General features: G+C 45.7%; 1 protein-coding gene across 2 annotated transcripts in view; it reads right to left on the minus strand.

Annotated features, from left to right (window-relative positions):
* Window positions 1-443: 443 nt before the first annotated feature.
* Window positions 444-27,358, minus strand: part of LOC310869938 (rho GTPase-activating protein 17-like) — a 121,913-nt gene continuing 94,998 nt past the window's right edge. Inside the window, exons 14-20 of one of the 2 annotated variants that reach the window (XM_083780929.1) lie at window positions 25,505-25,618; window positions 25,059-25,150; window positions 24,145-24,292; window positions 11,201-11,322; window positions 9,520-9,966; window positions 4,143-4,196; window positions 954-1,063 (exon numbers count right to left, since the gene is read on the minus strand). In XM_083780929.1, the coding sequence (XP_083637055.1) occupies window positions 4,189-4,196; window positions 9,520-9,966; window positions 11,201-11,322; window positions 24,145-24,292; window positions 25,059-25,150; window positions 25,505-25,618 (931 nt within the window). In that variant the 3' untranslated portion in view covers window positions 954-1,063; window positions 4,143-4,188. Of the gene's footprint in view, window positions 1,064-4,142; window positions 4,197-9,519; window positions 9,967-11,200; window positions 11,323-24,144; window positions 24,293-25,058; window positions 25,151-25,504; window positions 25,619-27,358 lie in introns of both variants that reach the window. The other variant, XM_083780928.1, reaches the window with a different exon arrangement.

A 27,358-nucleotide genomic window follows, 5' to 3' on the forward strand; every position in this document is an offset into this window, starting at 1 on the left:
CCTATAGCTCCTATAGCCGTGTTGTGAAAACCCCCGGTCATTTTCTTAACCCATTTAGGCCTGAAAAAAAGTCTTCTAAATCCTGACAGTTTTCTGAAATACCTCCTATGTTTCTAAGCCTATATCACTCAATATTTCATGTCAAGGACCTCAAAAATGATCTGTAATTGGCCTCCGAGACCCCCCCATCTGAAAATATGATGTTCCAGGGAACCTCCCCAGAAGCAAAGATTTGAGTTAAAAACATTTGTTCTGAAAAATATATATTCCAAATTTGAGGCACATTTTCACGATTTTTCAAAAATAGCAGACCTACAAGCTCGTAGCGTGCCACTCTGTGGCGCGCTATGAGCTTGTAGATCTGCTATTTTTCAATAGCTAAAGCATAACATGATGCCAACACCAAAAGGGGTTCCCGTACTGAATGGGTTAAAGACCCCGACTTGGAAATCGATACCACGAGCATGAGAAGAAGTTCCATGTTTAGCCGTAATGTCAGCTATACGCCATTTGTGCTAATAGTTAAATGCAAAATGACAGGATCGTTCCAGGCAACGGGTTCATAGGTTTTGTTTAACGTCGCGGGCGTCAATGAACACTCGCTGTGCTCTTAGTAAAGAAGTGCTCTGGAGAACAAACATAATAAAACACGGACAGAGGATGAAGGTATGGGGGGGGTCCAGTCCCGCTCACGTCGAGGCCTCAGCCTCGGTGTTGGGAGAACAAACAGGGACAGAGGACGATAGGGTGGAGTGTTCCAGTCTCTTTGGGAATCCAGCTTGATATTCTTTGGAGTTTTTTTGGTACATTAAGCAAAGTTGTGCCGTGGACCACGTGAATAAGGGAAAGGGAAAGGGGGGAAAAGAACAGTTATTGGGCGGATGGATGCGATGACATCACAGCACAGTGTTCTCCAATTGGATCTCTGCCTCCTCCGTGGGGGGGTTCGGGGAGGAGTCGGGGGCGGCGGGCTCATGACCAGCAGAGCTCTCCCCCCGTTGGTCCGCGGCAATCACAGGTACGAAGGCTCGTCCAATCCCCTTCGTGAAGAACAGCCCTCCGTCTGTTAAATAAAGGCCAATCGGAGAGAGAGAGAGAGAGAGAGAGAGAGAGAGAGAGAGAGAGAGGTCAACGGCGCAATCGGCGTCCTCAACACGCCAGCAGAAAGACAAACACTAAGGGCCGATTCATACTCCTATTTTAGAGCCGAATAAAAGTCTGTTCCGCTCTGTAGAGACTACAATTTGACGTCATTTGAGGTTGGGGGGGGGCGGGTACCGTCCTAAAGTCGTCTCTTCGGTGCTACTGAAATTTTCTGACGAGCCGAAATCATTTCGGCACTACAGCGCCGAAACAGCGATAAAATAGGAGTATGAATTGGCCCTAACACCACCACAAACTCTTTGCTTTTGCTTTTCCGAACCATTTTCTGCCCAATGTTGTGGTTGTCAAAATGCCCCTCATGTGTACCGCGGTCATCTTGTCATGATGTAACTCACAAAATACCTCCAGTTATAGTCCTTTGATTAGAAAACTTACATTCCAAAATATTCTCCTCATAAAACGATGAAAATTATTTTTTTTACTTTGTTTTTGCATTCGTTTATGGAATATCGACTTCTAAATCAGTCCACCAACTATTGAGAGCAATTTTTTTTTGAAGTTACATAATGCCAAGCCCAAACATCGACCATAAAGTAGTCCTTTCCATTTAAGGAACACACACACACACGTCTTCTCACTCTGTGTAAGACACTAAGGATTGCTTCCTATGCATGTCGTAGTTCATTGAATTTACAGTGTCACAATGAACGACACATTTGGATTCTAATTCAGATTATGTTGGTTCGATAATAATAATACACACGCACACAATTTTGTATAGCGATGTTTCTAAGTGCGCAACGTTGCTTTCGGTGTAAGAGCGTAAATCCTTGGTGCCACAACTCCTCTGTCTTTCGAGTGCAGTACTTTCATCCGACGGAGCATTGGTCCGAACGACAACCTACCTCCTCCCTCACCCTAACCCTAACCTCCCCCGGGGCAGACACCCAAACCTAACCGCAACCCTCTCCCGACCCGCAGCGCACCTCGGAGCATTACTCCTTCGGAGCAATGCTCTGTCGGATGATAGTATGCCTCCCCTGTCTTTCTAGATGCACCCCGCACGCCGAGAGCACTAGAACATGTGCACAGCGACAGCGTTCAGTTGGAGATGTAATGTGTGTTGGTTAGTTGGGTTAGGGCGGTCAGTAAAGCACTAGAACATGTGCACAGCGTTCAGTTGGAGATGTAATGTGTGTTCGTTGGGTTACGCGGTCAGTAAAGCAAAAACAAGGCAGGCGTTAACTGTTAACAGCCAAAAGACAGCCTCAGCAACCACATGCACGTCAGCAGGCCTGTCACAGTTATTACACAGGGGTTGAATTGTTGATGAATTTAACCCATTCTGACCCGAGATCAGATTCATAACGAGGTTTCCACTGGACACACACTGGTTCTTCGATTTTTCAAAAAATAGCAGACCTACAAGCTCGTAGCGAGCCACTCGGTGGCGCGCTACGAGCTTGTAGATCTGCTATTTTTCAATAGCTAAAGCATAACATGATGCTAACAACAAAATGGGTTCCCGTTCAGAATGGGTTAATGCATAGGACCACAAGGGAAACAAGTCCCCAGGACCTTTTTGTGCTATCCGTTGAGCCAAAATGTTTAAAAGAATAAAAAAATAAAAGAAATCGATCAATGGCCTGATGGAAATTGTTTGAGCTAATTGCACTTATTTTGCACAATCAGAATCATAACAAAAAAACAGCTGGATGACGTCTACATATATATATATATATATATATATATATATATATATATATATTTATCATCATTTATCATTATTTTCATGTCGTTTCATGTCGTGATCTTTTAACCATTTTCATCTTGGCGTCCCTATTTTGGGCATTTAGGGTAAAATAAAAAATCGGACAATTTAGAAGCACAAATAGCAGTTCTATACAAGCTCACGGAGCATCGCATCATGATTTATTTGAATATTTCCGTTATTTGTCAAACATAAATGTAATTTTCATTCACACAATTTTATTTTTTAAATGATCATCATTAACCACAAATATTGGTACGACAACCCATCGCCTGCGTATGTTTTACGATGACGACAGCCATGATACATGTTAGCAACTGCTGGGAGAGCAAGAAGGATTAGTGGGTTTAATAATGCAATACACTGCAGTACTGTACATAGAATACAGTACTGGTATATTGTACATGGATGGATATACAGCAACACATAACAGCATGCAGCATTCTCTTCTGTTATATGTCTTTCATTCTCCACGATCCCGTGCTCACACGCACGCACGCACACACCCTCCCTCTGTCAGGTGGAAACCATATCTTCTAAAACTGTTACTTTCCAGGATTCAAATTCAAAAGTCGACCAAATCTGCTACTTTTGATGCTTTTGTGCAGCGTTGTTTTTGGCAGCAAATTTCTATTTTAGTTTTAGTCGTATAGTCTCTTGAATGGCTTTCATTTAGTTTGAGTCACATTTTAGTCACCCAGAATGTTTTAGTGTTAAGTCTAGCTTTAGTCAATTCAATCTACAGTCGATGTAGTCGACTAAATTGGGCCTTGATGCCGTCGTAATGGGTAATTTTATACTTGTTTAAAATAGGCGATCTACAAGCTCACAACGTGTCGCGCTGCGACGCGTTGTGAGCTTGTAGATCGTATATTTCCAGCATGCAAACAAAGTATAAAATGACTTATTACTGGATCTCTTGTCCACTAGTCCCTTCCTAACATCAGCCTAGTTTTTATTTGTTGACTAAATCGACAGTATATTTAGTCATAGTTGTAGTCATCCTGCAGTAGCTTAGTTTTCCTTTAGTTTCCATTTTGTTTTTGAAAAAAGGTAGTCGACGAACATTTTTCGTCTCAGTTTTACTGACGAAAACAACACTGCTTTTGTGTATAACATATGAAAGTTTAACATATAGGAGATAAGAGGTTTTCCGCTCGACAGCAAAGACACACAGACCGCTGCACGACAACAACAACAACACGACGACATGCAGGCCAATCGGAGGTGTTCAACGCGTTCAGCCAACCAACCAGGGTCCTCTTACCATCACCTGCCTTTCAAAAGCTCATCTTAAAGGCAGGCCGAGCAGCTCACACATCTGCAACGTTCACAGAATGTTCCCATCATGCATTGCTTCAGAACAACACCACACAATTTACATTCGAGTGCAAGCTAACATGGAGGCGGTTGAAACCCACGAAAGCCAAGAATGACTCACGAAGGATGGACTGAAATCACATTCGACAGGCAGTGCTTTCAGTCGTTACGCAGTTCAGACTAGCAACGTTAAACAGAAGTTAGTGGCCATTAATATTATTATTATTCTTATTAGGGGACTGTAGGCTCACACCCATGGCTTCCACCTTAGTCTGAAGACTACATGTTTCAGACTCACCTCTTCAGACTCACCCCATAGCACTCACCTCTTCACACTCACCCCCTAGCACTCACCTCTTCACACTCACCCCCTAGCACTCACCTCTTCAGACTCACCCCATAGCACTCACCTCTTCACACTCACCCCCTAGCACTCTCCTCTTCACACTCACCCCCTAGCACTCACCTCTTCACACTCACCCCCTAGCACTCACCTCTTCACACTCACCCCCTAGCACTCACCCCTTTACACTCACCCCCTAGCACTCACCTCTTCAGACTCACCCCTAGCACTCACCTCTTCAGACTCACCCCTAGCACTCACCTCTTCACACTCACCCCTAGCACTCACCTCTTCAGACTCACCCCTAGCACACACCTCTTCACTCACCCCCTAGCACTCACCTCTTCACACTCACCCCCTAGCACTCACCTCTTCACACTCACCCCCTAGCACTCACCCCTTTAAACTCACCCCCTAGCACTCACCTCTTCACACTCACCCCCTAGCACTCACCTCTTCACACTCACCCCCTAGCACTCACCTCTTCACACTCACCCCCTAGCACTCACCTCTTCACACTCACCCCCTAGCACTCACCCCTTTACACTCACCCCCTAGCACTCACCTCTTCAGACTCACCCCTAGCACTCACCTCTTCAGACTCACCCCTAGCACTCACCTCTTCACACTCACCCCTAGCACTCACCTCTTCAGACTCACCCCTAGCACACACCTCTTCACTCACCCCCTAGCACTCACCTCTTCACACTCACCCCCTAGCACTCACCTCTTCACACTCACCCCCTAGCACTCACCCCTTTAAACTCACCCCCTAGCACTCACCTCTTCACACTCACCCCCTAGCACTCACCTCTTCACACTCACCCCCTAGCACTCACCCCTTTAAACTCACCCCATAGCACTCACCTCTTCACACTCACCCCCTAGCACTCACCTCTTCACACTCACCCCCTAGCACTCACCTCTTTAAACTCACCCCCTAGCACTCACCTCTTCACACTCACCCCCTAGCACTCACCTCTTCACACTCACCCCCTAGCACTCACCTCTTCACACTCACCCCCTAGCACTCACCTCTTCAGACTCACCCCATAGCACTCACCTCTTCACACTCACCCCCTAGCACTCTCCTCTTCACACTCACCCCCTAGCACTCACCTCTTCACACTCACCCCCTAGCACTCACCTCTTCACACTCACCCCCTAGCACTCAACTCTTCACACTCACCCCCTAGCACTCACCCCTTTACACTCACCCCCTAGCACTCACCTCTTCACACTCACCCCTAGCACTCACCTCTTCAGACTCACCCCTAGCACACACCTCTTCACTCACCCCCTAGCACTCACCTCTTCACACTCACCCCCTAGCACTCACCTCTTCACACTCACCCCCTAGCACTCACCCCTTTAAACTCACCCCCTAGCACTCACCTCTTCACACTCACCCCCTAGCACTCACCTCTTCACACTCACCCCCTAGCACTCACCTCTTCACACTCACCCCCTAGCACTCACCTCTTCACACTCACCCCCTAGCACTCACCTCTTCACACTCACCCCCTAGCACACACCCCTTTACACTCACCCCCTAGCACTCACCTCTTCACACTCACCCCTAGCACTCACCTCTTCAGACTCACCCCTAGCACACACCTCTTCACTCACCCCCTAGCACTCACCTCTTCACACTCACCCCCTAGCACTCACCTCTTCACACTCACCCCCTAGCACTCACCCCTTTAAACTCACCCCCTAGCACTCACCTCTTCACACTCACCCCCTAGCACTCACCTCTTCACACTCACCCCCTAGCACTCACCTCTTCACACTCACCCCCTAGCACTCACCTCTTCACACTCACCCCCTAGCACTCACCTCTTCACACTCACCCCCTAGCACACACCCCTTTACACTCACCCCCTAGCACTCACCTCTTCACACTCACCCCCTAGCACTCACCTCTTCACACTCACCCCCTAGCACTACCTCACCCTGTGACTGTTTGACCTTGTTGTTAAGTATCTCTGGATGAAGAGTGTCTGTCTGCTAAAAGCACTAAACTGAAGGAGTTGTAATTCTCATATATATATTTCCACTCCATCTGGATGTGATGAAGGAACGTTCCATTCCTCGTGACTGTACAAACGCTCCAGTGTACGTTGTGACCACAACGGAAAGAAGCTCCTTTTTGACAGATTATGTAAAAAAAAAACATGTTTATTTCTGTCAGTAGAAATGTCAACCGTTTGGCCAAAGAAGAGTTCCAAGGAAAAAAAGAAAATTATGCAAATAAACACACAGTCATACGTCGGTATGCATGCATGCACATAGACACACAGTCACACGTCGGTACGCATGCATGCACATAAACACACAGTCACACGTCGGTATGCATGCATGCACATAAACACACAGTCACACGTCGGTATGCATGCATGCACATAAACACACAGTCACACGTCGGTATGCATGCATGCACATAAACACACAGTCACACGTCGGTACGCATGCATGCACATAAACACACAGTCACACGTCGGTATGCATGCATGCACATAAACACACAGTCACACGTCGGTACGCATGCATGCACATAAACACACAGTCACACGTCTGCACGCATGCATGCACATAAACACACAGTCATACGTCGGTATGCATGCATGCACATAAACACACAGTCATACGTCGGTATGCATGCATGCACATAAACACACAGTCATACGTCGGTATGCATGCATGCACATAAACACACAGTCACACGTAACACACAGTCATACGTCGGTATGCATGCATGCACATAAACACACAGTCATACGTCGGTACGCATGCATGCACATAAACACACACACGTTCACTAGGGCCGTCAGGTAATTGATTGTAAAGACATAAATTGGTAGCAGGTGTGGCTCACTGGCTGCTACTCTTGTGTTTTCTAATGTTAATTCAACCATAAGAGATAATTAGCGCAAGTGAAGTGGTACTGATGTATATATACTAGAGCTGGGACTCGATTAAAAAAAAATCTAATTAATCAGAGGCTTTGCGATTAATTAATCTAGATTAATCGCATTTTAATCGCATATCATTATTTGACCCGAGAACAGTGAGAAAGTCAAATGGATTTTGGTATACTAGTGAATCAATGAATAGTGAATACATAAGTTTAAGCAATAAAACATTGTTTTTGTAGTAATAGGGGTAATAATTCTTTATTGAATAATTGCACACAACTGTGCTGTAATCCACGCTACCATCGGATAGCCTTTTAAATCCTATTTCCAATCCACGGGGACAAGCAAAGTGATCTCAGCGGCTTCCCCCAGTCTGGTGAACTGTCTGCGGTTTCTGGTGGTGTTATTGTCTGAAGAGGACACGGACACTTGGTGCGCAGGTCCGTTTGAAAACTGTCCATTGACAACGTTCCGCGGTGAAAAAAAATAGTGCGTTAATCTTTTTAATGCATTATTTTTTCTGTAGTTAATTAATCGTAATTAATCGCAATTAGTCCCGGCCCTAATATATACCGTACTGCATTATATATGTGCATGATGTCTATGCAAAATATAGCAGTAGTAATAAGAGGCCTATTTTCAAGACCAACAAGTCTAATGTACATGTCATTTCTGAGCTTATTTTGACAGTACTAACAATGTACACTAACTAACACAATTCCATTTGAAAACTCAAGCCTGAACTCTGAGAGTGTAACACACGTAGGTTTAACTCTGATAGTGTAACACACGTAGGTTTAACTCTGATAGTGTAACACACATAGGTTTAACTCTGAGAGTGTAACACACGTAGGTTTAACTCTGAGAGTGTAACACACGTAGGTTTAACTCTGAGAGTGTAACACACGTAGGTTTAACTCTGAGAGTGTAACACACGTAGGTTTAACTCTGAGAGTGTAACACACGTAGGTTTAACTCTGATAGTGTAACACACGTACACCGTTTCTGGGAACTCATCAGCTAAAAAAGATTATATGAAAAATAGGGCTGTCAAAGTTAACGCACTATTAACCCATTCTGACCTGAGATCAGATTAAAACGAGGTTTCCACTGGACACACACTGGTCTGATTAACCCATTCTGACCTGAGATCAGATTCTAAAAATGTCAGTCGTTCTTCGATTTTTCAAAAAAATTGCAGACCTACAAGCTCGTAGCGCGCCACTCGGTGGCGCGCTATGAGCTTGTAGATCTGCTATTTTTCAATAGCTAAAGCACGACATGATGCTAACAGCAAAATGGGTTCCCGTTCAGAATGGGTTAACTCACAATCCTTTTAACGGCACTATCTTTTTTAACGCGCGATTAATGCACTGTGAAGTTTGACAGAATGGTTGAGAGACGCATGGCAATTTTACACTGAAGAGTTGAATAATTGTTAAACAGCTGCATTACTTAAGTTAATTTAAGTCTACACAATTAGAAAACTTAGAAAACATGTTATTTTGATCAACATGGCCTGTTATCTCTCGTAATGGTACCATTGGCCAACATCAATACAGTTCTTTAGTTTGGGTCTGGAAGGCTAAATGTCATCAAATGGTGGTTCCGTGGCTCAAATGCAGAATAAATAATGGGCCTTGATATGAAAAATCTTGAAAACCACTGATTTAAGGTATATTTAGAACGGATAAAAAATATGCGATTAATTTGCGATTAATCACAGTTAACTATGGACAATCATGTGATTAATCAGATTAAATTAAAAGATTTTAATCGATTGACAGCCCTAATAAAAAAAGAAAACCTTTGCTTCCACTTCTAGAGAGCGGATCTCGGGCCGTTCACGCTCTCCTTTAGCGTTCACATTCCTAACGTTCCTAAACTCTACACGTTGTAACAGGATCAGCTGACAGATTCTGCTGCGGAGCTCTGCAGCTGTGCCGATGAGAGAGATCACAAACGGACAAACCGACACCGAGGTATTCACTTCACCGCGAACTCGACGTCGTCGAGAGGGACAAAAAAACCTCCTCGACGTCGTCACGTCGCCCGTTCGTTACCTGTTATGATCTTGGAGGCGGAGCCGAGGAAGCCGCCGTCGTCGTCGTCATCGTCGTCATTGGCCGGCAGCGGCTGCGGGGGCGGCGGCATGTTGGGCCGGGGGCGGGGCTTGGGGGCGGGCCTAGCGGGGCGGGGCAGCGAGCCGCCGGTGGGGTAAGGGTTCTGCGGGAGGAGGAGAGGAGGAGGGTCGTGGTGATGATGCTGTGGAGGAGGGGGCGTGCCCGGAGGAGGGGTGGGGCTCGGGGTGCTGCGCGGAGACGACTCAGACTCGCCGCCCTGCTGGTGGTGGGCTGGAGGCGGGGGCTGCGGCGGCGGGTGGAACGGGGCGTGGATGGGACTGTCTTTGCCGGCATGGCGGAGCCGAGGCACGGCCGTCGGGGTCGTCTGCTGCTGGTTGCTGAAAGGACTGGCCTGTTTGGGAGGCGCCGGGGCCTGCTTCTTAGTGCCTGGAGAGAGACAGAGAGAGAGAGAGAGGAACCGTCGAAAAACCATCAGGGGGTTTGCTATTTATCCCATTCTGACCTGAGATCAGATTCTACAAAAATTTCTTCTATACATCCTGACGGTTTTCTGATAAAGCTATGTTTCTATATGTCAGTCGTTCTTCGATTCTTCAAAAATAGCAGACCTACAAGCTCGTAGCGCGCCACTCGGTGGCGCGCTACGAGCTTGTAGATCTGCTATTTTTCAATAGCTAAAGCATGACATAATGCTAACACCAAAAGGGGCTCCCCCGCCCAGAATGGGTTAAATTAGCAAGAAAACCCCGGTCTGGAAAAATTGTGTGTGTGTGTGTGTGTGTGTGTGTGTATAACGATTTTAACAGTGATACGATACGTACAGTATCACGATACATGGTCGACGATACGATACACGGACGATATTGGTTCATTATGGCGATACGATCCGTTACGATTCAATGATTTGAAATCGATACGGTAACTATTTCAAATACATTGACATTACTTTAAACCAAGTGATTAAACCCCTTTTTCTTTATATTTATTCGATACCGATTGTTTGCGTTGCAAAACGATACGATACATATAGTCAATGTTGCCATTTTCATTTCAATATACTACTTCAATATACTTCAAGATTCTTGAAATTAAAGGTATATTCAGTGATTTCACTCAAAAAACTTTAGGTTTCGTTTTTGGCTGTGGGACCCAAAGCCTTTCGTCCAATCAGGATAGAGTCAAAAACGAAACCTAAGGTTTTTTGAACCCCAGGGGTTAACTGGGGACAGGGAGGAACTCCTTATATGGCCAGCACACTCTATAGTAGGGAGGATTATTACAACAAAAAAAAAAAAAAAGTGATATTTGAATTAAGTGAAATCACTGAATATACCTTTAAAATCGATTTCTGGATGCAGTTACTATATCGTTACACCCCTAATATATATATATATATATACACACACACACACACACACACACACACACACACACACACACAACACACACACACACAACACACACATATGGTAATGACATATTTCAAAGTATCAATTTCTAATCAATGGAGCAATGAATTTCTTGTCCACCTTTGGAATTACATCAGGGAAAGGTAACTATACAACCCAAACCTCTACCAAAGTATCCTGGCCCTAATAATTCCCATGACGTTTGAGGTTCAGCCATGATGAACCCCTCCCTCGCTCACTCACTCACTCACCTCTGCGCATCAGGTGTGGACTGGGCCCCCGGGAGCCCCCCTGAGAGTGGGGGGTCCCCGGTGTCAGGTAGACCGACCCGTTCCTCTGGGGAGGGGGGGTGGAGCTGAGCTCACGGGCCGGGCTGCGGAAAAAACACACACACACACACACACACACACACACACACAAGGTCAAGATTATAAACGGTGCGGGGCGAGAGGTAATGTGAACTACTATACTACATAGTGGTTCTTCTCAACCTGTGGTACCGACCGGGGGCCCACTGGTGGACGGCGAGGGTACTGCAAGTGGGGCCTCCCAAATAGTTGCCATGCAGAAGACAAAGATTTGAATTAATCCATTCTGGGCGGGAACCCCCTTATACTTTAGCTATTGAAAAATAGCAGATCTACAAGCTCATACGCCCGGCACCGAGTGCCCACACGCAATGAGTCTTGTGGGTCTGCTATTTTTGAAAAATCGAGAAAATGTGGCGCAAATCTTATATATTCTGTCACAGCGAACGTTTTTTTTAACTCAAAGCTTTGCTTCTGGAAGGGGTCGGTCCCTGGAACAACATATTTTCAGATGGGGGTCCTTGACATGACATATTGAGCACCACCGATATAGAAACAGAGGCATTTCAGAAAACTTTCAGGATTTAGTAGACATTTGTTACATTTCGAGGTCCGGCATGAATGGGTTAACAAGTGATAAAAAACTATGTTAGTTCCATTGATCCAAGGAGGAACGCCATCCATCCGACTGATAATTAAAATTAACGTGCTCTGAAAATAGCATGCGGCCCACCCATCTGTGGCCCACCCATCTGTGGCGTACCCATCTGACCTGTTAAGTGGCGTGATGGGTGGTCCCAGTTAAGTGGTGTGATGGGTGGGCCCAGTTAAGTGCCGTGATGGGTGGGCCCAGTTGAGTGTCGTTATGGGTGGGCCCAGTTAAGTGCCGTGATGGGTGGGCCCAGTTGAGTGGCGTGATCGGTGGGCCCAGTTGAGTGGCATGATGGGTGGGCCCAGTTGAGTGGTGTGATGGGTGGGCCCAGTTAAGTGGCGTGATCGGTGGGCCCAGTTGAGTGGCATGATGGGTGGGCCCAGTTGAGTGGCGTGATGGGTGGGCCCAGTTGAGTGGTGTGATGGGTGGGCACAGTTGAGTGGTGTGATGGGTGGGCCCAGTTGAGTGGCGTGATGGGTGGGCCCAGTTGAGTGGTGTGATGGGTGGGCCCAGTTGAGTGGTGTGATGGGTGGGCCCAGTTGAGTGGCGTGATGGGTGGGCCCAGTTGAGTGGTGTGATGGGTGGGCACAGTTAAGTGGCGTGATGGGTGGGCCCGGTTAAGTGGCGTGATGGGTGGGCCCGGTTAAGTGACATGATGGGTGGGCCCAGTTAAGTGGTGTGATGGGTGGGCCCAGTTAAGTGATGTGATGGGTGGGCCCAGTTAAGTGACGTGATGGGTGGGCCCAGTTAAGTGACGTGATGGGTGGGCCCAGTTAAGTGGTGTGATGGGTGGGCCCAGTTAAGTGACGTGATGGGTGGGCCCAGTTAAGTGGTGTGATGGGTGGGCCCAGTTAAGTGGTGTGATGGGTGGGCCCAGTCAAGTGGCATGATGGGTGGGCCCAGTCAAGTGGCATGATGGGTGTGCCCAGTAGTTAAGTGGCATGATGGGTGGGCCCTGATCCAGAACAGGTTGAGAATCCACTGACTTAACCGATTCAATCAAATACGAAAGAATAATCAATTTGGAACATTTTAAAATATTCACCAACATTTTTTATATTCTATACAAGCACACATTTTTCCTGTAAATCAGTGGTTCTCTAACATTTTCATCCAAACCAAAATGTATTTGTTGTATAAAATGTATGAGATAATTTAGTTCCAGACATAAGGAGAAGAATTTTTTCACAAATTCCAATAGTTTCCAAAAAGGTTTTTTCAAAAGTAGCCCATCTACAAGTTCACTTGGTACTTTTGAATAGCCAAAGTATCAAATAGGGTTCAAGTGGTTAACCTGAATGTTATGCTATGCCAACACATTTTAGTTGGGGAAGCATAACTCTGAGAACCACTGCTCTAAAACAATCAACTCCCTCCGGAAGCCATTTTGGAGATGAATTTAGCATTTTCGCATGAAGCTGAACCAAAGCAAATCTTTCATCATTTCACAATAGCTATCGGGGGGGAAAAAAACATCAACAACCAAAGATAAACAAATCAAAGTGAAATGGAGTTGAATCAAAATGAACACGAAGGTGCGAAAGGGTTTTGTCTTGCAGGTAAGCTGCGGCCAGCCGGCGGGCGGGCGGTCGGTCGGTCGGACGGGCAGGAAGGAGATAGGGTGTCACACCCAACCATAGAGTATTAAAAGGATAGAGACTGAACTGGCGAGAAGCTCCGCCCCCTCCGCTATTCATGTCAGTGGAAGTTGCTCAGTGGCGCTTTGAAGCACCCGGAAGGCTGCCTGAAGGACCGTCTATTTCCGCATTTTTTCGCTGATTCAGCATTTGGGCACCAAATTTTGGTGTCCAAATGCGGAAGTGTAGCTGGGCTTTAAAATTGAGCGCTCGGTTGCACGGGGTTTCCTCGTCAAGAATCCACGGGGTCCGCCTGCAGTCCTTCCTCTTACCACTAGGGCCCAGCGAGTGCCTAGCTGGCCCCTTGCACCCAACACCCACCACACCACCTCACGCCTCACTTCCTGTCTTACCTGGCCTCGTCTGAGATGAGATGGCTTAGAGGCTGAGAAAGCGGCGCTGTTGCACCGTCACCACCGTCACCACCACCCTGCCCACCACCTCACCTCCACCTCCACCTCCACCTCCACCTCCACCTCACCTCACCTCCACCTCCACCTCCACCTCCACCTCCACCTCCACCTCACCTCCACCTCCACCTCCACCTCCACCTCACCTCCACCTCCACCTCCACCTCCACCTCACCTCACCTCCACCTCCACCTCCACCTCCACCTCCACCTCCACCTCACCTCCACCTCCACCTCCACCTCCACCTCCACCTCACCTCACCTCCACCTCCACCTCCACCTCCACCTCCACCTCCACCTCCACCTCACCTCCACCTCCACCTCCACCTCCACCTCCACCTCACCTCCACCTCCACCTCCACCTCCACCTCCACCTCCACCTCACCTCCACCTCCACCTCCACCTCCACCTCCACCTCCACCTCCACCCAGGCCAGGAGGCTCATCATGGGGCTGAGGAGGAGGCTGAGGGTCTCCCACAGCCGGGGGCTGGAAGGCGGGCGAGTGAAGCTGCTGAGGCAGCTTTCTAACGACAGAGCCGGTTCGACGCGGGGCGGGCTCTGGGTGTTTGTTAACGATGCTGGGGAGGTGGAGGTGGAGGAGAGATAAAGGACCACTTCACCACTTTTTTGCAAAAAAAAATATATGTTAAAGACTTTTAGAAGCTTTAGAACACTTTCCTGGGGGTCTTTATGTGTGTAATATGTGGTTTTAGATATTTTAGATTGTAGCGGTGTGAGCCCGGTGTCTCTGATGTCATGGACACTGGGCTCACTTCCTTCCTGGACTACATGTTGTCTCAGTAAGACATCTCTCCCCCTTTCCACAAGGAGGAGCAGTGCACCAAAGAATTATGGGAATTGTAGTCCAGGAAGGTAGTGAGACCAGTGTCCATGACATCAGAGACACTGTGCTCACTGCTACAATCTAACATATCTAAAACCACATATTACACACATAAAGAAAGTGTTCTAAAGCTTCTAAACGTAATTTTTTTTGCAAAAAGGGTGAAGTGTCCCTTTAAGAGACACACACCATGAGATAGAGTGAGGGGGGGGGGGTAGGAGGGAGGGGAGGGATGTGTGAGGTCAACTTTATGCTTTGAGCGAACGACGCATCACAGCGACAAAAGTGCCGTCAAAGTGACAAAAAGTGTGTTCGCGTTATACCTCTGGAAAGTATTTATGGTCGCAGGCTAGGACGTCTTCTTCGTAGCGTACCCCGATACTTCCATAAGCTCCATTACCACGATGTATACAAGACTACATTTAGCGTACTAATCAAGAGAGAGGTGTAGTAGTGCCTCTAGGATCCAGTGGTGGAAAAAGTACTCAATTGTTTTATTTAAGTAAAAATACCAATACTGCAATTTAGAACTATTGAAAATGTACTCGAGTAAATGTACAAAAGTATCTGCATCAAAATGTACTTAAAGTACTAAAAGTAAAAGTACTCATATTGCAAGTTCAAAATGTGTACACAATCTATTGAAAATAGCAGATCTACAAGCTCACAATGCGTGGCGTTGCGACACATTGTGAGCTATTTTCAAATGGCCAAAATGTATAGGGTTGAAGAGTACGTTTTCATTTTCTAATCAAACTTAAAATCACCAAAGTAACTAGTAACTAAAGTTTTCAAATAATTGTAGTGAAAGTAAAAGTACACATTTTGGCTCTGAGATGTAGTAGAGTAGAAGTACAAGTACTGGAAAGTGGAAATACTCAAGTAAAGTACAAATAACTAATACAATAAATTGTACATTTGAGACGCTGTCGGCGAGTGGCAGACATTAGGGGTGCTCAAAACGCAGAACGCAGAGACGCGGGTATAGTGCGACGTCGCTCGACACATGGCGCTCAAAGCATAAATGCTAGACCTTAAGGTCTGATTCATACGTAGTCGGTCGTGCGACAACGACGCACAACTCCGTATAAATCAGGTGCGAGAGACGGACAGACGGACACACACTGACAGACTGGACGTCTTCCCAAGAGCATGATGAAACCCCAGGCTGATTCTGATTAACTGATTAACTGATTAAAAACATGGCAGACTAGTACACGCAACACAGCTGCACCAAACAATTTAAGGGGAAATTGAGGCCTAATGCGCATCGCACGCGTTCCTTCTCCGCTGTGTTGTTTGTTGTTCGCCACTTTGGAATACTTTTCAGCACCACGAAAAGCGATTAAACACCGTTTTAAAGTGGGTTTTCGTGACAAGCAAAGGATCAAGTGGGCTCATTGGCTCTTCAAAGGTTTGTGTAAAGCTCTGGAACACGATTGTTTAATCACCGCAGTGTGTTAAGGCCTATTCATACTCCAGTTCTAGGTGATAAGTCTAAGGTCTATATCTTATATATATATATATATATATATATCCCTAAACTCATTTGCCATTTTTTACCATTTTAAAACATTTTAAAAAATGGTACAAATAGCCAATCTACAAGCTAACAACGTGTCGATGTAGATTGGCTAGTTGAACTATTTTTAAATGTTTTAAAATAGTAAAAAAATGGCAAATAAGTTTAGGGATAAGGGGTAAGGTGGAGCCCTAAGTCTCCCAGAGCCAAGGTCATGCCAATGTGTGAAAGCATGATAGACACACGGTATAGAGGGTATGCGTGTGACATCATCGTCATCATCATAACAGGAAGTTATGCAGGAACGCCTACTGAGTGGCAAAACAACCTACTTTCTGGCCTTGACTGCCCCATACAGTACATCCAAACAGAAAAGTCCTATTTGATTGCATTGAATGACTTTAACCCATTCTGACCTGAGATCAGATTCTATAAACGTCTTCTACATCCTGACAGTTTCCATACACTGACACCACATAAGACAGGAACGCCCAAAAACGTCACATCCGTTTTTTTACCCTGGGCAGAATTTTATATGGCTGCCAATGCGACTTTTTCCAATCCTTAATCACATACGGACAAACATCTATGCCGATAATATCTAACTTGCGGAGGTAGCGTGCCTTATCCACGGGCAACAGATCTTTCAACGTATGGCATTGCAAATACGTTTGATAATCGCTACTCTGCGCAATATTGTTTTGGAAATGCCGCAAATTGCATTGCAGTGAACGAGAGCAAATCACTCCGCCCTGAATATGCGTTGTGGTGTCAGTCTATTCTGACCTGAGATCAGATTCTATAAACGTCTTCTACATCCTGACAGTTTTCTGAAAAAGCTATGTTTCTATGTCAGTCGTTCTTCGATTTTTGAAAAATAGCAGACCTACAAGCTCGTATCGCGCCACTCGGTGGCGCGATATGAGCTTGTAGATCTGCTATTTTTAAATATCTAAAGCACGACATGATGCTAACACCAAAATGGGTTCCCGTTCAGAATGGGTTAAAGGACAACTTTAGTTTTTTTCAACCAAGGTTCATGTTCACGGCGACTGTGGCTCAGGAGGTAGAGCAGGTCATCCAATGATCCACGGGTCGGCGGTTTGAATCCCGGCTCCTCCTCCTCCTGTCCACATGTCGAAGTGTCCTTGGGCAAAGACACTGAACCCCCAAATTGCTCCCCATGTGCTGGTTGGTACCTTGCATGGCTTCCGCTGCAATCAGTGTATGAATGTGTGTGTGAATGGGTGAATGTAATGCACAATCTATGTAAAGCGCCTTTGGATAAAGGCGCTTTATAAATGCACCATTTACCATTTTATTAGAGAAAGTATAAGACGAGTGTTCTTTTTTTTTTCATTTGCTGCTTTCTTTCGTTTTAGCGATTTTAGCTATTTTTGACAGGGGGGGCGGGGGCATTCGAACATCTGGCTACAAAAGATCACTGAATGTGAAGGGGGTGACAAACTGACCTGTTGAGCCATACGACACAGTATGGCAGCCCCCTATAGTACCCCCCTTCACATTCAGTAGATCCTGTGATCTTTTGTGGCCAGATGTAATTTCCTGGGGTCTAGTAGGACTATAGTAAATAATAATAAAAAAAAATCACTATCAAATTTTGTAAAAAAGAAATACATATTTAGCCCTATGTTCGAATGCCCCGCCCCCCTTGTCAAAAATAGCTAAAATCGCAAAAACGAAAGAAAGCAGCAAATGAAAAAAAATTAACACTCATCTTTTAACTTTCTCTAATTACAACCTAGAACATGAACCTTGGTTGAAAAAAACAAAAGTTGTCCTTTAAAGGTATATTCAGTGATTTCACTTAATTCAAATATCACTTATTTTTTTGTTTTGTTGTGATAATCCTCCCTACTATAGAGTGTGCTGACCATATAAGGAGTTCCTCCCTGTCCCCAGTTAACCCCTTGGGGGTCAAAAAACCTTAGGTTTCGTTTTTGACTCTCTATCCTGATTGGACGAAAGGCCCACAGCCAAAAACGAAATCACTGAATATACCTTTAACAACATTAAATTCACTTTGTCACTCGATCTGCCACTCACTTTATGCATGTGCATACCCTCTATAGAATCTGAAATCTAACACACCCATTATTAATTGTGTTGTGTTTACATCACCGTGCTGTGCAGCCTGCCATGTTTTTTTTTTTTTACCCTGCTGTAGTTTTTACCCTGCTTTAGTTTTTACCCTGCTGTAGTTTTTACCCCAAAGTGTAAAACAAACAAAGGGTTTCATCACGCACCTCATTTTACACCAAACTCCGGAGACGAGTGAGCAAAGCAGGAATATATAAACCCATGACTGAGAAGCCCGACTGCTTCACGCTCGGTCGCACCGAAGGGTCGCATGGCAACAATAGACCCACACTAGCTCACGGAGCTCACAAAAACGGCGCTCCTGCAAACGAATCGTGCAGCTCGTGAGGTCGGCTGTTTTCGGTTATAATAGTTAAAGGTATATTCAGTGATTTCACTCAAAAAACCTTAGGTTTCGTTTTTGGCTGGGACCTAAGCCTTTCATCCAATCAGGATAGAGAGCCAAAAACGAAACCTAAGGTTTTTTGACCCCCAGGGGTTAACTGGGGACAGGGAGGAACTCTTTATATGGTCAGCAGCACACTATAGTAGAGAGGATTATCACAACAAAACAAAAAAAATTGTGATATTTGAATTAAGTGAAATCACTGAATATACCTTTATCTAAAACTAACAAAAAAACGAAAACTAGAATTAAAAAAAACAAACATTTTAGTTGACTGAAACTAATAAAAGATAAATAAAAAAAACGATAACTAAACTGAAAACTGTATTGTGTGTCCTCAAAACTAACTAAAATTAACTGAAATTATATAGACAAAATACCCTTAGTTTTAGTTTTTTATCAATATTTATATGCCTTTTCGGATATTTATAATATAATCCTTTTAAATTCATTCGATTAATTTCCTCATTTCTCCAACAAGTTTTACGGCAGTTTTCAGCACCGTACGGCAGCATGTAGCCACGCTAACCCTAACCCACCGTACGGCAGCATGTAGCCACGCTAACCCTAACCCACCGTACGGCAGCATGTAGCCACGCTAACCCTAACCCACCGTACGGCAGCATGTAGCCACGCTAACCCTAACCCACAAATAAACCAAAGTACGAAAAAAAACTAAAACTAAGCATTTTCACCAAAATAAAAACTAAATAAAAACTAGCAAACCCGCTCTAAAAACCAACTAAAACCAAACTATAATGAAAAACCCGAAACTATTAAAACATTGCGTGAGACCCCGTCGTGCGACCGAAGTCTGAAGCCCACCACACACCGGCTGTGTCCCCCGCGCGTCGCCGCGCGGCGGACACAGCCGCCTCCATTATTTTCAATGAACCTATCGCACACCGGCTGCGTCCGACGCGCGCTGGCGCGCGGTCACGCCTCGCCTGCCGCGCCGATGCACCGCTGTTCTATTTTCCAGGCGTTGCCGCGCGGCCTCCACCCGGCTATCCGTGGGCGTGGCAATGGAATATAGTCAACAAAACTCCCCAGCCGCGTGGTAGCGCGCCGCGTCCTGTTGGTGTTGCCGTGCGGCTATGGCGCGCGGCAATACTGTGCCGCGGCGGTACGCGCGGCGGTCGCAGACGGTGTGTGTCGGGCTTGAATTGGGCTTCACAGTCATCGAGTTAAGACTCTACGTCGTGTTGAAGACCACGCCACCAACTAAAGTGAAACGGAGGAAACCCACAGAAACCATACAGGAAGCAGCCTACGAAGCTTTAATGGAACACATCAGTGAGAGAAAAGGCCATCGTGATTACACAGAAGGTACATTAAGTCATCCACAGTAAGAAACATCAGCCAAGACATTGTGCACATGGTTTTCTAAAGGACGTTCCAAAAGTATCTAAAATCCCCCAAAATAACGGTAAATTGTTTAAAACTGCACACTGTCCTCTCACCTTGATGTTTTCCCCAAGTTATTAAATTAAATTAAGAGATCTAACGATCTAATGATCCATTCACTGCTGTATAGTGTTATTGCTGTATGTATTCTTTGTGTTTCTGTCTTTCTTTGGTCGAATTAAATAATAATAAGTATCATAATGTGAAGACGCAATTTGCGATTGGCAATTTGTGATCGTGAATGACGATATGACGACGAGATCGGCCCTCACTTCACACGCGGGTGTGATTTTCGTCTAAATGTATGATTGATGATTGATTGATTGATTGTTTCTTTATTTTCGTGTCATGCACACCTTGTATGCATTCTGTGCTTTGTTACGCAACCGTTATGGCCAACACGGCATTGGAACCCGGATCCCTTTACTTAAACACACGCGTGACCGAAATGTACTCTGCTGAACCAATACAGAAAGCCTGTTTGGGGGGGGGGGGGGGGGCAGAGGATATTGCATTTTGAGCTGATCACGCAAAACACCACTTGTAAAGCAGTATTGGTCCTGTACTGAACCCGACCGCCACAGGACATAAGTCTCTGCTGGGCGGAAACCTGCATACTGTATGTACAGAAACTGTACACAATATTTTGTGCCAATCAAATAATTTGAAAGAAGAAAATAAAGGCAGGATACAACACTATTTGTTTTGTTTTTCTTCTTACTAGTTATTTGATCGGCCCAAAACATTGTAATTATTGTCATGGTTTGTCACGTTCCGAGTTTGCTTTGTCCGCGGCGTAACCGTCTTTAAATAAATACTTTTTGAAAAGCCTATGGAGAAAATTAATGGAGAATCATTTCCTGGGCCACTCGTCGTTCTGAAAGGGGGCGGACGCTAAGAGGTATTCATTTTCACTAGTTGACTAGTTGCCTAGCTTGTCGAGTAGTTGTTCAACTACATATTATGTATTTGTTTGAAATAAATATTTGTACATTTAAAAACGGTGTATATTGGTGACTATAACTATAATCTACCTGATCTTGAGGCCTACAGAATATCTTTTCTTATCAACTAGTCAACTAGTACCAACAAGGTCGACTAGTGGATTTACTAGTCGACTATAGTTGCTTAATGCCCTACTAAGAGGTTCAAAATGGTTTCCCTTTAACTGAAATGCATGGAAGAGATTAGTGAACATGCACTGTTCAGGTTCATCACCCAACCATTCATTGGGATGAAACAACATTAGCTTATGATCATCGTTAACCAAGAATAACAGTGTTCAGTGGTTCTCCACCAGTTGGTTGCGGCTGCCACCCCACCAGTATCTTCCACCTCCACTGTGAGTAGTTAGTAGTAAGTAGCATTGCCGAGCCATGAGGCCCGTAGGGGAAGGAGCCTATCTCCTGTTTCTGTAGCCATGAGGCCCATAGGGGCAGGAGCCTATCTCCTGTTTCTGTAGCCATGAGGCCCATAGGGGCAGGAGCCTATCTCCTGTTTCTGTAGCCATGGGGCCCATAGGGGCAGGAGCCTATCTCCTGTTTCTGTAGCCATGAGGCCCATAGGGCAGGAGCCTATCTCCTGTTTCTGTAGCCATGAGGCCCATAGGGGCAGGAGCCTATCTCCTGTTTCTGTAGCCATGGGGCCCATAGGGGCAGGAGCCTATTTCCTGTTTCTGTAGCCATGAGGCCCATAGGGGCAGGAGCCTATCTCCTGTTTCTGTAGCCATGGGGCCCATAGGGGCAGGAGCCTATCTCCTGTTTCTGTAGCCATGAGGCCCATAGGGCAGGAGCCTATCTCCTGTTTCTGTAGCAATGAGGCCCATAGGGGCAGGAGCCTATCTCCTGTTTCTGTAGCCATGGGGCCCATAGGGGCAGGAGCCTATCTCCTGTTTCTGTAGCCATGAGGCCCATAGGGGCAGGAGCCTATCTCCTGTTTCTGTAGCCATGGGGCCCATAGGGGCAGGAGCCTATCTCCTGTTTCTGTAGCCATGAGGCCCATAGGGGCAGGAGCCTATCTCCTGTTTCTGTAGCCATGAGGCCCATAGGGGCAGGAGCCTATCTCCTGTTTCTGTAGCCATGAGGCCCATAGGGGCAGGAGCCTATCTCCTGTTTCTGTAGCCACGAGGCCCATAGGGGCAGGAGCCTATCTCCTGTTTCTGTAGCCACGAGGCCCATAGGGGCAGGAGCCTATCTCCTGTTTCTGTAGCCATGAGGCCCATAGGGGCAGGAGCCTATCTCCTGTTTCTGTAGCCATGAGGCCCATAGGGGCAGGAGCCTATCTCCTGTTTCTGTAGCCATGAGGGGCGGGAGCCTATCTCCTGTTTCTGTAGCCATGAGGCCCATAGGGCAGGAGCCTATCTCCTGTTTCTGTAGCCATGAGGCCCATAGGGGCAGGAGCCTATCTCCTGTTTCTGTAGCCATGAGGCCCATAGGGGCAGGAGCCTATCTCCTGTTTCTGTAGCCACGAGGCCCATAGGGGCAGGAGCCTATCTCCTGTTTCTGTAGCGTGAGGCAGCTTGATGTACAAGTACACCCCCTGGACATGAACTTTGAACATTCAGTGGATTTTCTGTGGTCTGAAGTTTTCTTTGGGGTTTTTTGGGCCTTTTGAGCTACAATGAAAACAGGCAACACAGTGAAACAGTGACATCTGCTGGCAAATCCCATTGACATATATGGGATTTGCAGTAAGTGATGTCACTTACTGCCGGCAAATCAGAGCACCTGTTTGAGCCAGAAAACCCCAGATCACAGAAAATCTACTGAATGTTAAAAGTTCATGTTTTTTGGGTGCAATTGAGATTAGAAAACCTAAAAAAAACAAGAACAATTCCAAAACCTTTTTTTTAATGTCACAATCCCTTTAAGTCATTTCATAACTAGTCAGATCTATCCCAGAATAAGCTATATTATTTAAACTGGTGAAGACGTAAAGACCATCCCCATATGGGCTGTGATCTGGCCTATAGTCCTGGACGACGTCATGACGTCATTTGGCTTGCTGGGTAAATATAGGTGGGTTTCTGCTCATTTATTTAGCCTATGAAGAGTGTGTGTGTTGTTAGATCGTGTGACGTGAAGAAAGGAGGGTTGCAAGACTTGGTCAAGTCCATTTCGGGGGTCGCACGCCACCCAAAAGGTTGAGAACCACTGACTGCTGTAGTGTAAAACAGAACATGAAATACCGTACGTACAGTCGTACACACACACACACACACACACACACACACACACACACACACCCTGTCGGTCGTCACTGTCGGGCAGAAACCTCATATCTCCACATTTCAGCTTTTCATGTTTTATTTTTCTCCCTGTAAATGAATGTCCTATGAATCAAACTGTAGGACAGTGTCACGATAAATGAGAATCGCTAATCGTTATGGCCCCCATCCCTAATACACGGTTTCCACCAGACAGTGACTATAGCGACTAACGGGCCTCCCCTTTCACTCATCATGGCACACCGGGGGGGGCGTCACCACTAGGGCATTCACTTCTAGTCATGTTTACTAGTTGACTAGTTGCCTAGTTTACTAGTCGACATATTATGTAAAAACAAACAACTTTTTATTTTCTTAACAACTAGTCAACTAGTACCAACAAGGTCGACTAGTGGATTTACTAGTCGACTAGTCGCTTAACCCATTCTGAACGGGAACCCATTTTGGTGTTAGCGTCATGTTATGCTTTAGCTATTGAAAAATAGCAGATCTACAAGCTCTCTTCGTCCCCGCTGACCGTGACGGACTCGTCCGCCGCCAAGTAGAAGGCAGAGGCCCCGCCCCCACTGGCGCCGGAGAGGGGGAGGGGCGCCGTGGTCTTATTGGAGGGGGGGTGGTGGCGGAGCGGGGCGGGCAGGCTGAGGCTGAGGAGGAGGCGCGGGGTTTGGCGGGGGGACAGGTACCTGTCTTTACGGGGGGTGGTGGTGGTGGTGGGGTGAGCGTCCCCAAAGCTGTCCTGGCTGCCGGGTCGTCTGCGCTCCAGGCCGGGGGCGGGGGGCTCCGTGTCGGGTGTCTCGGGGCCGAACATGTCGGACACGTTGAACTCCACCTCTGGAGGGGAGATAAATGGACACGTGCAATGGAAATTAATGGTCTCACTATTAGTAAGTAAGCAACATCAGGAAGAAGCAGGACTCAACCATCAGGATTCAAACTCCATTCTTTATTGTATATGTCATCACACCAGAGAGAGACTAGTGTCTCTCTCCAGAGCTTCCCTCCGAACTCCTCACACACATCCCCAACACATATTCTATACTTTCAGCAGTGTACAGAGTTTCAGGAGTAACAAGTGATGGTCATTCCAACACTAGAAGGTCTGAGAGGTCATTTTGACCGTTTTTTTTTTAAATATTTTAAAGTTAATTATCTTTGCCCAGGAAGGTTTCAGAAGGTTCCCCTTCCATGACCATCATCATCCATCACCATTCTATCATCTCAGAGATGTTTGACATCTGAAACATTTTCTAAATATGAATTTAAGCACATGCTAGTTTTGCCCTTTTTTCTTCAGACCTTCTAGTGTTAAATGGACTCTATTCTATAGTTAACTCACACAGTTTGAAATAGGTTCACATGAGTCGGCAGTCTCTAATGAGTTTGTCAGTGAGGAACAGGTGGTAATTAGAGTGTAGAGTATCATCTACTAGTAGGCTACATTCAATTTTGTATAATTCCATTGTTTACAGTTACAAAAGAAAATCTTCTTTTGTAACTGAAAACAATGGAATTATAATATTCATGAATACAGCTGCCTAACGTATGGTTAATAATGGTGAAACCAGGAAACACGTCCAGAGACCCCGCCCCCCCCTACCGTCTGGGAAGAACCAATCGGCATGCACGATGAAGGGCTCTATGATGGCCACCGCGTGAACCGACGTCGCTGCCGCCATCTCTGCCAGCGTCCTGCGTATCCGCGCACGCACACACACATGCACACGCGCACGCGCACACGCACACACACACACACACACACACACACACACACACACACACACACACACACACACACACAACCAATAACCGACTTATAATAAAGAGGTATTTTTGGTAACTAAACGAGCGCATTAAAACCTGGACAACATCTGTGTAAATGTAGTTAAAAACTAGTTAGGATAACATCACAATCGTTTTAACAATTTTTTGCCATTATTGGCTATTCAGAAAATGGCAGATATAAGCTTGCAGATTTGCTATTTTTGAAGGTTTTTCCAGAAAACTATCCAGAAGAACTTTGTAGTGAAGGACGTTCTCACTCACCCTTCGGTCTTGGCCCACAGCAGGTTGGGTCCCAGAACGATGGCGATGTTACTGGGAGACATCTTGTTAACGTCACTGTCCTGGGCCAGCCTGGCCAGGAACTTCACCAGGTACCTGAAACACAACATCTTGTTAACCCATTCTGACCTGAGATCAGATTCATACGAGGTTTCCACTGGACACACATTGGTCTGATTGACCCATTCTGACCTGAGATCAGATTCATACGAGGTTTCCACTGGACACACATTCGTCTGATTGACCCATTCTGACCTGAGATCAGATTCTAAAAATGTCAGTCGTTCTTCGATTTTTAAAAAATAGCAGACCTACAAGCTCGTATTATAGCTTGTAGATCTGCTATTTTTAAATAGCTAAAGCATAACATGATGCTGACACCAAAATGGGTGCCCGGTCAGAATGGGGTAAAGGGATTGTGACATTAAAAAAAAGGTTTTGGAATTGTTCTTGTTTTTTTTTAGGTTTTCTAATCTCAATTGCACCCAAAAAACATGAACTTTTAACATTCAGTAGATTTTCTGTGATCTGGGGTTTTCTGGCTCAAACAGGTGCTCTGATTTGCCGGCAGTAAGTGACATCACTTACTGCAAATCCCGTATATGTCAATGGGATTTGCCAGCAGATGTCACTGTTTCACTGTGTTGCCTGTTTTCATTGTAGCTCAAAAGGCCCAAAAAACCCCAAAGAAAACTTCAGACCACAGAAAATCCACTGAATGTTCAAAGTTCAGGTTTTTTGGGTGTAATCGAGGTCATACAACCTAAAAGAAAAAAGAAAAAGAAAAAAAAATGAAAATGAATGTCATAAAACCTTTAAGAAGGTCTGAAGTAAAATCAGCAGAATTAGCATGTGCTTAAATTCACATTTAGACATTTTTTCAGATGTCAAACATTACTGAGATGATAGAAAAAAATGACCTTTCAGACATGCTAGTGTTAACGTCACTGTCCTATAATGAGAACTATACCAGATACCTGCAACACAACGTTTATGCCCATATATGGAGATCATACAGTACTGTGACGATAATATGTCATAGTATGACATAGTATACTGATGACGCCTGGGGCTGGGGTTGCTATGGTGATCACTTTCCCATTATATGGGAGAAAAAACAGACTTCGACCTCACCGATTGGCCAGACTGTCCATGATGTTTGTGTACGCTGCGCCAATATAACTGGTCGCACGCACAGTAGAACTGCATCGTTTCACAGAAGGAATCCACAGTAGAACTGCATCGTTTCACAGAAGGGATCCACTTTATTCCACAGTAGAACTGCATTGTTTCACAGAAGGAATCCACTTTAATCCACAGTAGAACTGCATTGTTTCACAGAAGGAATCCACTTTAATCCACAGTAGAACTGCATTGTTTCACAGAAGGAATCCACTTTAATCCACAGTAGAACTGCATCGTTTCACAGAAGGAATCCACAGTAGAACTGCATCGTTTCACAGAAGGGATCCACTTTATTCCACAGTAGAACTGCATCGTTTCACAGAAGGAATCCACTTTATTTATTTATTAGTGCTGCTGGTGTGAGAAATGTTGCGGTGGACCGTTTGTCTCGATCAAACTTCTTCAGAATGTCATCGAGCTGTTGCCGTGGGCAACGCGCTGTACTCCTTTGGAGGCGACAGGTACAACAGATCACATAATCGGATCGTTGTGTACATCTTCAACACGACGGCTTTACGCTGGAGGAAGTTTCCTCCAGTGACTTCTGGAAGAGGCCTCGAGGTTCCCTCCAGTCGTCACGGCTTCACAGCTGTGCTGGTAGGACGTATCGCCTACATCTGGGGAGGGAAGTTGCAGTTTGCAGGTCTCTGC

This window comes from Protomyctophum parallelum (assembly GCF_964188405.1).
Source record: "Protomyctophum parallelum genome assembly, chromosome: 13".
In the NCBI taxonomy this organism is placed as follows: Eukaryota; Metazoa; Chordata; class Actinopteri; order Myctophiformes; family Myctophidae; genus Protomyctophum; species Protomyctophum parallelum.